Consider the following 14,001-nt stretch of genomic DNA (forward strand, 5'->3'; position numbering starts at 1 on the left):
GTCACAGGATTTATTATAACATCAAACTTGATACAGACAATCAAATCAACCGCTTCCCATACAACATTACATTTACTGCGTCGCTTCCAGTTAGTTTAAATCCTGTTTTAAAAACGCAGGACCTCTGGCAGTGGTAAATTACATCCTTAATTAAATCCAGCTGGCAACGCAGGCCAATTTAATTAGATAAAAATTCAAATAAACAACGACGGCCTTCGTTATAAACAAAACAGATGTAAGCGAACACAAACAGTATATGTGATTTAAAAATACACCGATATTATAGTGGACAAATATCCGTAATAAATACATTTATACAATTAATTTATTGATTATTGCCTGGTCAGGTCGGTAATTGAGATTCAGATTTCCGGAATAAAATAAATAAATAAATAAATAAATAAATAAATAAATAAAATTGCATTCGCTATGATTTTGCACAGCATAACAATACATACGTGAATAAATAGATAAACGTTTGATGTATAATATTAAACTGTATCCTAAAATACTAACCTGGTTTGTCTCCACAGAAACGTCTGGATTGGGAAAGGTATACCTCTCCCACATTCCTGATCGGTATCCTCCAAACTCTTCCTCTTCACCATGATTAAATATGTTATTTTAAATACAGATATGACGTTTTATTTGTTGGTTCTGGTGATGCCGTTTCATTACATTGTTTTGGTTATCCTGTGTAAAATGGCTGCAAGTACAGAGCAATGGTGAGGCTGCGATTTCAGCACCATCCTCCGTGGACAACAACCACAGGCTGAATGTTAATAATACGTAAACCAGAATCTGGTGCTCGAAAGAAACAGGACTGCCAATCACAAAAATCATTGATTTTTTTTTTTCTTCCGGTTTCCGCTTTCAGGCAGGCAGCCAGGTAATGGATCTATAAATTGGAAGGCAATTAAAAATCGCTGATTCACTTAGGTCCAAGAAACAGAAATGCAAAAGGTTTTAGAAATACTGTCATTCAAAAACATACGCAGCAGCGCCGGGAAACGTGTTATTTTATAACCGTATTTTTTTAAATTTTATTTTTAAATTTTAAGGATCACTATGAAAACATATATAACGTACTGTAATGACACACAGTCAAACACATACGTGTGTTAATGAATTTAAAGTTAGTACATTTGTTAGTTTGAAAGAGTGCTGTAGGCAAGTTTAAACTTCGTGTCCAACGAGGGGAATAGTAGCGGAAGAATAACTCCTTCTGTGATGTTCACTCCTATACAGCAGCTGTTGTTATTTGTCTTAATTTTTATGTTTTGCCAAATGATTCGTTTGTTTTCTTACTAAACAGTAGAGAGACTTCAGTTTGGAACACTGTGCCGGTGATTGAAAGGAAAACATACACAGACAGACAGACACACACACATTTTCATATTATACATGAATAAGCCATCGTACACTTACAGTAGGTTGCCTATAGAAAATATCATTCTCTCCCATTAAAATGTAATGTCTGCTGTGTACCTGCACGTATCTGAATGGTGTTCGTAGTTCACGGGAGTTCCTTTCTCAGCTTCCATCCGCACACGTTCTGGAGGCGGTGTTAAAGATGGTTGGCAGTGTTTTCATTTAAAATCTGTACGTGCTGTGATGTGTGCAAACACACGCGGAACCCTTATTTCCTCACTATCTTGTAAAGCGCTTTGTGGTGATGGTCCACTATGAAAGGCGCTATATAAAATAAAGATTGATTGATGGATAACCTGCTTTCCATTCTTATTCTACATCGATCATTCTAATCTCAAGCATATTTATTAAAGTAATACCACGTCTTGAATAACAAAATAGCACTCATTAAGCATGTCAATATGGAAAGCGTATAACTTAATTTGCATACTAATACAATACTATCAATACAAAATAAACTTACATCAGCCATATTATGCTTCCTTACAGATTCTTGTCTGAATATCCCATTTGAAGACGCAGAGAAGACACAGAGCTGTCGGGTATGTTTGAGTTTGGGTCTCATCTCCTGCAGGATGGATGTTACACTGCAGTAACCAACACATAGAAGAGACTTGCCATCCACGCAGGAGCATTACAACCGAACACATCTGAAATCCATACAGTAATTGGGGGTACCTTTATATATTTTTCATTGGTATTGTTTTGTGTTTAAGGTTTTTAAAGGTTTGGTAACTCTTTATCTGAGTGCTCTGGTAGAGAGGACTAGCATTGGCTATAATTTTATGCTCTCAGGATTCTGTTCATTTTCCTGTTCCAAGGGAAAATTATCTTTTGCATATCAACTCCAGAAGACGTGGAACTCTTTCCATCATATCATGAAGGAGGAATTTGATAATCTTTCTTTCCCTGGTTTTAAAGATCGTATTTGGGAATTGCTTAGAATGCTTCTCCTTCAGTCCACATAACAAATAGATCCATGTCTTATTTACTCTGTTCTGTGATCTCTGTGTGCTTCAGTCCACATTAACAAATAGTTCCATGTCTTATTTACTCTGTTCTGTGATCTCTGTGTGCTTCAGTCCACATTAACAAATAGATCCATGTCTTATTTACTCTGTTCTGTGATCTCTGTGTGTTGCTGATTAGGTTTGAACCACACACTATTTTAGTGTTGTTTGCACATTGTAATTTTCTTTTTATGGTTTTCCAGGACCCCCTTGTAAATGAGGCCTTGGTCTCAGTAGGTAAATCTCCTGGTTAAATAAACTAATAAAACCTATGTATATATTTTAATCTAAACAATTGTTGACTTTGCGGGGCTAGGAAAGAAAGAAGAAGACAGCGCACACAATAAGCAGTACAGAGAAGCATTTTTATTTTGCAAAACACTCACTATACAGCAACAAATACAAGTGCAAATGGGATGGTAAAAGAACTAGCTACCACCAGCCCACCAGAGAATACCAGAAGGCTCCAGAACAGAAGGATGCAGACATTGAAAGATTCTTAAAAGCACAACGAGATCCTTTTGTACTCCACAAGTGGGAGTCTGCACACAGGGGTCGATTTTACAGCTGCAGCATGCTGGGCAGTGGACGAGGATTGTTTCTAGTATTGCAGCGGTTGCTATGTTATTATTACCCACTACTTAAAGGAACGATATGCACAGCCTTAAAATCAATTTTCTGATTTCTTTACTAGTCTGAGCAATATAATCACTGACCCCTGTGGGAAAGATCTTTTTGTTCTTCTCCCTTTTTTAATTTTAAAAGGGGATATACGCTTTTTTTTAAAAGTATAAACCTTTGCTTCCTAGTATCTTGTCACGTCCTGTGCTGTACCCTCACTTCCATTGTACAGACCACAGAGCTTGCTGTACGGGGAAGTGATAAGGGTCCAGAAAGCAGCAAACTTTTCAATCTAAATTATCATAAACACAACAGTATGTGGGCCAATGGTAATGTTGGTGATGGTTATCAATCCTTTAAGGAAAATAAATATTAAACAAGTCTGATAAACTGTCAGGGACACTCATACAATACCCACAAGAGTGAAGAAAAACAACCCATGGGGACTACACTGCACTCATCAGGTTTCTAATGCTCTATAAATCCGGCCCCAGCTGTAAATCTAATACTGCTTTGCCAAAGTCGAACTTTTCATATATAAAAGCGTTATCAAATATAAGATGGATTGCTTTCGTAAAAATGGTAAAAGACCTGCTTTATTTTCCTTTATATTTCTCGTCTATCTTTAAAATGCATTCAGTTAGGAATAGTGCTTTCCTTACATAGCTTCTGTATACATACCAAGTCTGCCTGTTTTAATGCTTTACTGTGAAACAAGTCAAACTGGGACTGGAATGGTTCATAGATTACAGTCACTAAATAAAAGTACAATTCTATCTACAATCTCTCCATACATAGCATACAAACTACTAGCAAGCATTTAGTAACATCTCACATTCTAACAGGACCCCTATTTTCAAGTATTTCAAGAGGTGCTGCTGCAGCTATCACACACTCCAGTTATATAAAACACAGACATCACACTCTAAACAATTCTCAGGCTGCAATATCTAGTTACTAAACTACAGTAATCATGAAGTCTAGTTCAAAAGCACACAGCGCTAATACCCCATTGAAATAAATTGAATGCAGTGCTTAGTTCCAATTCCCTAGGACTGTACAGTCCACATATCAGGAACGAAACTGAAACTGAATCCCACTGCCACACTTCACTCCATATGCCAGTTATAAAACACAACTATACTGATTGAGCAGGGTTATGGGTTAGGGTTAATGAGATCTAACATGGGCTGCACAAGGCTACAGTGAGTGCAGATTTGAACGACTTCTCTGGTCTGCTAAAAGCTATTAAAAGAGGCCCACATTTTTATGTCCTGTTATACCTGTATCAGTAAGGGACACTGCTTGTATGAACCAACCGGAATTAAGGGACGTCTTTTTGCTTAAACTTATTAGACTGAATTCTCCTTGTCAAAGTAAATCTGGACAAATTCTGATTGCAAGCAATCCTGTGTGTGTGCGCGCGTGCGTGTGTGTGTATGTGTGTGCATGTGTGTGTATGCATGCGTGTGTGTGTGTGTGCTGTGCTGTTAAACATCCTACCTTTAAAAACCAAGTTTCTGACTGTTTTGCAGACATTAATAGGTTAACACTATAGAAAAGCTGTTAAATCTCACGGAGTCCTTGTTACAGCTTCCTAATGTAAGCGTTTGCTGGATGTAAACGTGTTGGAAAAGCAGCATGGCTCAGTTCAGTAGTTCGACTTCAGCAAAGCAAAGCTCTGTCCCCCGATTCCTGACATGCTTGTTGCTTCAGAGTCTCATCGAACGAACGGCAACCTCTGCAAGTTCTGCACCTTCTCTGGTAACATCAGAAGCTTTCTTCCACGCGATTTACATTGTACTTGTTTTTTTTTAATAATGTGTTTAGCTAGCATTACAGAAACATCCGGCACTAAAAGCAGGTCACTGCTTTTGGTTGTTACAGAAAGCACTTCATGCTCATTTTTTTTTCCCCAAGAGCAAGTATTATATATATATATATATATATATATATATATATATATATATATATATATATATATATATATATATATATATATATATATATTTTAAACAGGGGAAAACTGCATACATCTACATGACCAACAGTGAAAAATAAACAGTGGAAACTTCAAGGTGCAGGAAACACAATACTGCGCAGAGAAGGTTAATGAAACATTAGGTATATTATAGGGGATACCACAAATGGCCACAGAGAAAAATATACTATAACACTGTATCAAACAGATGAGAGACAAGTGTGATTCTCCATGTTTTTCTGTAAGGTTTTTTTTTTTAAAGTTTATACACAAAAACCTAGAGTTCTAACTGTTATTTGAACAGACACAGATTTGAAATGCTCCCTAAGTTAAATTGGATCAAATAATAATTCTTTAAACAGATTAATTATATGACTACAAACCCTCAACAATTCAAGGTCCATTTTTAAATGTACTCTGAAATAAACACAGACAGGGTTTCAAAACCATACCTGCTTCAAAGAATTCAATAGGCCCAAATGCCATATAAAAAGATAAATTAAATTAAAATTCTCGCAGGTTGCAATGCATGCATTCATGCATTTTTAAAAAGCAAATTGCTTTTAAAACACACACAGGTAAGTTCTGTTTTCCTGACCACTGAAGCTCAGGTTTAACACAGTGTAATACTCAAAAGAGGATCGGGGATGGTATTCTAATGGTGCTGCAGCAACCCAATGTTAATGTTGCACCGGAGCTCCCATTATAGATATTAACACTGGAGTTTTGAAAAAGTCTTCAGGGAGAGGATATCCCATTATGGGATACCTATCCCCAAAACCAACATGCTGATATTGTGAGAAGCTGTGCACTGTCTCATACTGCTTAATTAAATACATGTTTGGTATTAATAGAGGGTTCTAATTCTGGAAGATTTCTATCATGAAGCGCTGCAATTATTAATTACAACAATACTCTGATACAGCTGTAAAGGGCCTTGGAGAATTATAATACAGCACTGCTGTACATTTTCACTTCTTTTCTCTGAGATACAATTAAAACATGGACCTATTGTGAGCACAAGACGAGCACAGTTTGTGTGTATCATAATCACTAATATCTACAAAACATGAAGTATTTTCCCATATCCAATAATTCAGTAAATAACTTACTAAACGTTTCTTTTTAAAAAATAACCTCTTTTTTTGCACTAGAGTTCATACATGCTCATCATACCATTTAATTCTTGCAATAATAAGTTATAATTGGGGTTCTCCATATATATTTAGGTGTATCAATGTTGCCCGGACTAGCGTGAACTGCGCTATTGCAGTTGTAAGATGTATGTTTATAAGTCAATGCAATATAGAGCTGAGCAACAACATTTACTGTGTGGGATGTTAGCATCACTTTGTAGCCATTTAAAACAAAACAAAAAAGTCAGGAGTGCTTTGTCTGTCTGACATGATTGGAAAAGAAAACCTGTTTTTTGTTTTTCTAGGACACAGTCACAAGTGGTGATCACTTATTTTTTAATAATCTTTTGAGTAATAATCGGGAGCCATGCTTAGCAGGGTCCCGGTAACTGTCATGCTGTACCATGAAGGAATGATGAAGATAGCTTGCTGTTGTTTGAAATCATGAATACGCTGCACTGCTGGGCAGACAGAGTGGACACAGGGAGGTGCTCACAAGCCCTGCTTGGCCAGCGCGGCCGTCACATCCTCAGCGAGGGTGGCGAGCTGCGGGGACTCCAGCAGGTTGATGCTGCCCGAGGAGGAGACGTTGCTGTGGTGGTGAGGGGAGGTGGACCCCGACATACCCGGGGACTGAGTCACGATCTCCGCTCCATGGTCCACTCGGGCCCGCGCTGACTCCCTGAAGGACAGCTTGTGGCTTTCAATCTAGGGGGAAAAAATAAACACTCATTCAATGAGCCAGCATGTAGCGCCAATTATAAAAACTAAAAACATTGTGGCATAGCCTTATAAAAATATATACTATAGTAATGATGCATCATCTTGGGGCACTGCGCAGAACTGCTGCATAAGCCATCGAACTGGAGTATTCAGAATCTCTCTTGGGAGTATTCCTTCATTGTACTGCAGTAACACTGTGTTACTAAGTTAATGTGTCCACAATATTGCATTTTACTGCATTGTCATAATACTGCAAAAAGAAACAAAAAAAAACAAAACAACATCTGTATATTTTTTAAAAGGTATAATTGTTCAAGCATGGTCAGAAAAGTGCAGAAAAGCGCAGTGAAAGCATGGCAAAAGTATGGTAAGCTTACTATTTATATTTGATGTGATTTCTTTTGCATAGCTTTATTTTCTCAGTGCTCCATTTATTTTCACACCATCGCTAAACCATGTGCAGAGTAAAATATTTTAGGTGTCAGGTATATATTTAGAAAAGAAACATTGTGTACATATCCTCCTGTTTTTACTGTATGCCCCAATGTACCATTTAAATTATGTTGTTTAATTGAACAATTAAATGAAGCATGTCACGTGTGTGCTGGTGTTTATTTGCCCTACCCGGTTTTATGTTTCGCAGGGGGTTCAATGAAAAGAAGTGGTCTAAGTATAATAAACCTACCCGGTTTCCTTGCTCAAAAATCTCCACAGGGTAAAACCTGTGTAAGATTATACCAGTCAGCATGATCATGTTGTGGTGAGTTGGCACTGTCAACACAGTTTGCAGAGATTCAGCTGGCAGAGCTCACCTGTATTTGACCCCCTCCAGGTGTGTGGCGGGCATTGTCCAGAGAGCCCACCTTTGCGTGAGCCTTGTCCTTGAAATCCAATTTCACACTTTCAATCCTAATATTTCCACCACCTGCAAGAAACGAAAAACAAGACTCCCGCATATTATTCCCAGTAAGTCAGATTCCTAAAAATTTTTTTTTTTTTAGAAATTAGAAGCTTTACTATCAAGGTGGTGCAGCGTAATGATGGAGATGACAGTAAGGACATTCTGGGTTCAAATGCCTCTGTGTATGAGGGGACTAGGGGCCCTATTCACAAAGCTTTAAGGACTGTTTGAAGCACTGTTTTGTTAGGGGCTGTTTTTGTTTTTTCTTCTTTTTAAAGTCCATTTTGATTCATTACTTCCAGTCTGTAGTTTTGCAAAACCCGTTTAATGGTTTTTGAGAATGTTAGTTTTCTCGAAAGAAACATTCCTTTTAAGTTCTTTGGATAATGCCCTATCCAGCACCTCTCAGTCCAGGTAGATGACTGCATTTACATTAGATATTGACTATGCACCACCAGCAGCAGAGCCTGCGACTGAGAAACTTTCCAGCAGAGGGCGCTGCAGTGTCCAGAAGCCTGAGTCCATGATCAAGGCAGAAGACAGTATATGAAGATATGAGAGTGTAAATAGACTGCACTGGAAGTTACCTGGCCTGTAGCGGATGTTGCTGAGAGATCCACACTTTGAAGTCACATGACTCAGATCAATCTTCTTGCTCTGAATTTGTATCTGGAATAATATGACCAAAGTTTACTGCAGTTCTTAAAATATATATATATATATATATATATATATATATATATATATATATATATATATATATATATATATATATATATATATATATATATATATATATATATATGTTTCTTTTAAACAAAGTAATGCTGTTGGGTTGTTAGGGTGAGTGCAGGATGTGGTTGAGAACTGCTTTTGTATTCTGCTTTATGGGGTGCCTATCCTGCCTCACAGCCCTTCTATCATGGATTTGAACCATGCCTGAACAGTAATTCAGTCACAGGAAATGAGTGCTAAGAGCGGGGGGGAAAGGGTGATATGACATCAATAGTAACCACGAGGCCAGGGCTGGCCAACCCTGGTCCTGGTTTTAGTTCCACCCGAGTTTTCAATAACTTATGAACCAATTGTTTTCTTAATTGCTCAACACTAACATGTTTCCTAGGTCTCTGGCAATTGATGATTTAAAGAGACCCAGAAAACCTGCAGGATTGTGGCTCTCCAGGACCAGGGTTGGCCACCCGTGCTCTATGCTTGGTGGCATAATGCAGGGTGTACTTGCTTTCAATAGTAGAGGCATTGGCTTGCTTGCTTGCTTGCTGCTTGTCTTTATGTGAACATTTACACACCAAAAGACTGCAGTGCATGTATGTGGGTTTGTAATATGATCTGAACACATCAGTCTTTGATCTGAAATTATAATAAACACTGAATAGGTCTATTTCTCCCTGTAAATTAAAATGTAATGTTCAATTAGATCTGTTCTGTATGTGTAGCCTGAGTGACAAACCTCACCCCCCCCCCCCCCCCCCCAAAAAAAAATACATATAAAACAAATCCAGCATATTTGTGAGATCAAGCATGGCAAAAATAAATACATGGAAGCATCATAATATATAGAAAGGGCTTCAGTTTTATATGCGATTCTTTAGTTTTAAACCAGGAAAGCTCCCTATTCTTACATTTTCATTTTATGGAACTGAAATTCTGCTTCCTCAAGTAGGTATGTATTTTAATCCACATCAAACCAACCCAGTAAAAGCTGGTAAAAGCCCAGCTTTGCATTTTTGTATGGAGGGTCCTGGGACTTTTCTCTTCCAGGTTGACTAAAATGAAATAAATCCAGCCTGTTAAGAATGTACTCAATGCTGAGTACAGCTTGCTTGCTCAGGTGGAGTTTGACTGGGTTCAACTCAACCCAGTTCATTCCAGACATCATGTACTGTCTGGGCTTTTTCCATCTCAGTCAACATGAAAGACAAGGAAGACTAAGTCTTTCATCATTGTTTAAAAAGCTGGCCCCAAATTCATCCCGGTATTTGTGCCCCTAGCTAAGCCTGACATTCTGACAGTGAAAGACATCATACAACATTGATTGTTAAAGGTTAAAAACTCACATTTCCAACTGTAGGGGAATATTGTCTTTTCTCCAGGGAGCCGCATTTAGCCTGAATGTGGCTAAAATCAACTTTTACACTTGGTATGTGAACCTGAAAATGATAGGCACTTTATCCAAACTTAACGACACAGTTTTGATTTGCTTTTTCATGTGAGCTTGGATCAAGAGAACCAAGACTTTAAATCAACGACATGTGCTTTTTCTGGCTGACATCAGCAGAATGCTAAGGGGTTGGCAAGGATTGGCAAGTAACTTTATATTAGCACACCTACACAAACGAGCACAAAGGGAGTCAGAAGCAACATTTACTGCCATACAACAAACCTCTTTGTAAAACGCAGCCCAACGTTTTTTGGTACATGTTTTTTTTTTTTTTTATGTGGAAATATGTTTAGAAAATAACTTCAGACATTTTTTTTCTAGGGGAATCTCTCAATTTTTGATCGTGTGAGATCTGATGTTGGATATATTTTTCTGCTGAGTTCAGCTAGAAAGAGGCTGTAATTGAAAAAAATTACACAAAAACGGTTACGTAAAGTATAGTGACACATACTTCTGCTTATTTTTTTTTTAAAAAAGGAATTTAATTTGGAAAGGTCCAGGTCATTCCCAGATGGATTACAAAGTCTACAAACTGCTCCACTCAGTTTCTCTGACATGGGAGCAAGCCTTTATTAAGTGCTGGAATAGGATTCAAATGCATGCTTCATCGTTGTATGATGTTCTATCCTTTCAAACGGAATGTTTTAAGGTTGGAATGTTACAATCAAAGATTAGATATCTGGACGTGTAACATATGTAAGTAAGACTCTATTCTCATAGCTTGAACGGTACTAAGCCTGTCTGTTACCAACTTAGAATGCATCCTATCCTGTGGGCAAATGACTCTCCTAGGCAGACAGGGCAAGCTAGAACTACTGTATGTGCATTTGATATATAATAGCTATCAGTTAAAATTCCTGTTTAACCAGCATGGCATGAATGTCACAGCATTTGCAGAAAAAAAAAGTTATTCAATAAAAACAGTTTAGCATAAAACACATTTCTTGCAATACACAGGACGGTATGCTAATTGTATGTTACACCAATAAAAAATAAAAGAAAGGAAGAAGGAAGTTCAAATTAAGGTGGCACATTAGCATGAAATGGATCCATGATGAAAAAAACACTTACATGCACCAATTTACAGTATCAAAGTAAGACACATACTGTACTGTACTGTAGAGTGGGAATGTGTGTACAAATGATATCAATTTAATACCCAAACAGCAAGATTACTGCTCGCAAACAGGACTTTGGAATGGTACAGTTGTTCTCTCAGTGCCCGGCCTCATTTAAATCATGAAGTTTGCATGCCAGTGATACAGCAGTTACCCACCAAGCCTAAAAAGTAACTTGCTAATTAAAATCCATTTGTATACAGATTGCTGCCATGGAACCCAGCCAACTTTCCCTTGAAATGCAGCCTTTCTTTGTGGTGGTTCGACATGGACTATGGTAGAGGCTGGTGAAATGGATGCTGGGTATGGGAAGGGTCCCAGCAGGCAGGTAGGAATGGACTTAAACAGACTGTTTGTAATCAGGACCATAGCTACTGACATCATCATACTGAATCAAACATCCAGGCTAAGATATGAGCATTGAGGACACCTGAGTGAGGCAGTAGAGTATACCACCTTCCAAAAGAGGCACAGTACAGTTTACACCCTAAATGCAGGATTGCCAGTAGCTAGTTGTGATATCTATGTTGTGATGCAGGCAATTGTCCACGATATGGAGCCATCAGAACTCACCTAAGCCAACAGCAGCTAGATTACAATAATTTGTAATCACTATGGTCCTGGTGTAGAAGTCAACATGAATCTAGAGGGGAAAGGCCCTTTTAAGATACTGCCAGCACATGGGCCCTACCAAACTCCTATTGTTTAAGCCTTGTTCTATTAAACTACTGTGTCTGAAATAATGGGAGTATCCTTTCTAGTTCTTCATCTGCTGTATAATCTCTATATGTGGAATTGACTATATTTATCCCACCGGTGGCGAGAAGCAGGGTACATACATTGCCTCCGCCTGGAGAATGCTTCAGGTTATTCTTCGATCCACACTTTGACTGAATGTGGCTGAAGTCCAACTTCCTGCTTAAAACCTGAATCTAGAAAGATATAGAAATATATATTTCTTTAATAAAATATATATATGTTGTCTAAAAGGGAGTTTCTTGGTCCATTATGCTCACCTCCTATAGATTGATGGTCATGCCAGATTATGACAGATGAGTTTCGTAAATAGAAAAATAATTCAGTGGACATGCCTCTCGACACAAACTAAGAGCAAAACATGCAGGATGTGTTCATCAAGCATTTACAGCAACACAGCATTTGGCGCATACTAGTGCACTCATGCTTGATGAACAAGACCAAGTGTAAAGCACACATTTGAAAAGAACGTCAGGAAAATCCCAGTGACCGTACAGTAAATTGGTAAAAAACAGCAGACTGTAACAAGATAGTAACCAACCAAAGTGCAGTTACAGTGAAGTTCAACTGCAGTCCACATACACTCTTCTGCTGTTTCCACCAATCTACTCCCCTTTCATTGCAGTTGAGTCTCATATGGTCAACACATTGAACACAGGGTGGGCCACCTGTTCCGGGTGCAGGGAGCAGGAGGTAAGGTGATGATGTGCCATCGGCCTGACAGAAAGGGCGCTACCAGCAGTTATTTCCCTGCTGAAACACAAGCTGCTGATGCTGTATTTGTATGAGTAAGGGATCAAATATATCGTCTTTCCACATATGGGAGATAACTTAAAGTGCTATCCTTCCCCTTGCCTACACTACTCTCATCTAATGTATGGATCTAGATTAAGCAAAGTGCATGATTTTCCTGTTTCACAATTTTTCATCTTCTAGTGCTACTATACATTCTGGCCCTGGAGGATAAGTAGTTCTCTTCTAAGGCTTTTCTGACATGCAGATGCAAAAAACTGCCTTGATTTTTCTAATTTGTTGGTTTCTTGGTAAATGATTGAATGTATGCTGTGCTAAACATACAGCAGTTTTCAAATTTGCTGAAAACATCTAAAAATAGGATAAAATAGATATAATAACAGCACCACAAGATGCAAGCATCACAACACAAGGAACACAGAAGGTTATGCAGAAACCACTGGACAATTGCTGGGAACAACTATGGGTATAGTTCAACAAACAAAAACATAACCACAGATCAGTGGTAAACAAGACCAGAAAGAGGTACATCAGAACAAGAAAACAGGAATAACCACACACAAAACAAGACCACTAATGATATCAATGTAGAGGCTGCAGCAGGCTAAAGAAAGTGAGAACAACCAGTCACAAGACAGAACTGTCGTCTACAAATACGGACAACAACTTAGCAGCCCCACTCCACCAGCTGAGACAGTGATAAGACAGCACTGACCACGCCCTTTTCTGTACAGTGTGAATTGCATTAGCACTGCACAGTGAAAGGACAGGGCCCTGCAGCAGAATGAAAAACTGCAGGGCTCTCAAGTGAAGCAAAAGGTTATGAATGTGAACCCTTCAACATTACAGCCCCTTCTATCTGATAAGACATGACCTGAATTTCATGAATGAATTCCTGTAGACAAAGAGGGGGAGGGGGTCTAGTCGGCCTACTTTACAGAGGCAGAAAAACACGTGCCATGTATAAAACGATTGCATACGGGATGCTGTTTTCCTCTTCTCATTTGTTTTATTGAATATTGCTGTTCGTGCACAAATTGCATTCCTAGCGGCAGCGCAAGTTAATGAACCCATAACCCGATGCTGCAGTAATACATACTGGCCCTGGCGGAGGACACTTCAGTCCACTTTGCAGCTTTCTTGTAAAAACTCATTTATTACTTTGGCATATTTGAAGGAGGCATGGAATCTGTTGTGGGGAATCCCTCTGCACTGCAGAAGCTAAAGTGTTAGCAATTATGTGGTTCTATACATCTGGACAGAGAGACGTCGATGCACACCATTTGGCATGATTGACATTGTTTTAGTCCTTAAAAAAAAAAAAAATCACTATATGAGAAACAGCATCCCAGTGTAACACTACATCATCCTGCAAATGAACCAGGAAGTTAG

The 14,001-nt window shown here is 38.4% G+C and overlaps 2 protein-coding genes across 32 annotated transcripts in view; both read right to left on the bottom strand.

The window, feature by feature from the left end:
• Positions 1–917, bottom strand: part of LOC117426669 (protein unc-80 homolog) — a 65,420-nt gene extending 64,503 nt beyond the window's left edge. For 11 of the 12 annotated variants that reach the window (XM_059034013.1, XM_059034015.1, XM_059034012.1 and 8 more), the window contains exon 1: positions 517–916. In XM_059034013.1, coding sequence (XP_058889996.1) covers positions 517–608 — 92 coding nt within the window. In that variant the 5' untranslated portion in view covers positions 609–916. Of the gene's footprint in view, positions 1–516 lie in introns of all 12 variants that reach the window. The other variant, XM_059034011.1, reaches the window with a different exon arrangement.
• A 1,875-nt stretch (positions 918–2,792) lies between these two features.
• Positions 2,793–14,001, bottom strand: part of LOC117426808 (microtubule-associated protein 2-like) — a 98,795-nt gene continuing 87,586 nt past the window's right edge. For 15 of the 20 annotated variants that reach the window (XM_059034032.1, XM_059034028.1, XM_059034027.1 and 12 more), the window contains 4 exons: positions 9,879–9,971; positions 8,391–8,472; positions 7,715–7,827; positions 2,793–6,887 (listed from right to left, as the gene is read on the bottom strand). In XM_059034032.1, coding sequence (XP_058890015.1) covers positions 6,672–6,887; positions 7,715–7,827; positions 8,391–8,472; positions 9,879–9,971 — 504 coding nt within the window. In that variant the 3' untranslated portion in view covers positions 2,793–6,671. Of the gene's footprint in view, positions 6,888–7,587; positions 7,625–7,714; positions 7,828–8,390; positions 8,473–9,878; positions 9,972–14,001 lie in introns of all 20 variants that reach the window. The other 5 variants (XM_059034035.1, XM_059034031.1, XM_059034023.1 and 2 more) reach the window with 2 other exon arrangements.

This window comes from Acipenser ruthenus, chromosome 11 (genome assembly GCF_902713425.1).
Source record: "Acipenser ruthenus chromosome 11, fAciRut3.2 maternal haplotype, whole genome shotgun sequence".
Classification (NCBI taxonomy): domain Eukaryota; kingdom Metazoa; phylum Chordata; class Actinopteri; order Acipenseriformes; family Acipenseridae; genus Acipenser; species Acipenser ruthenus.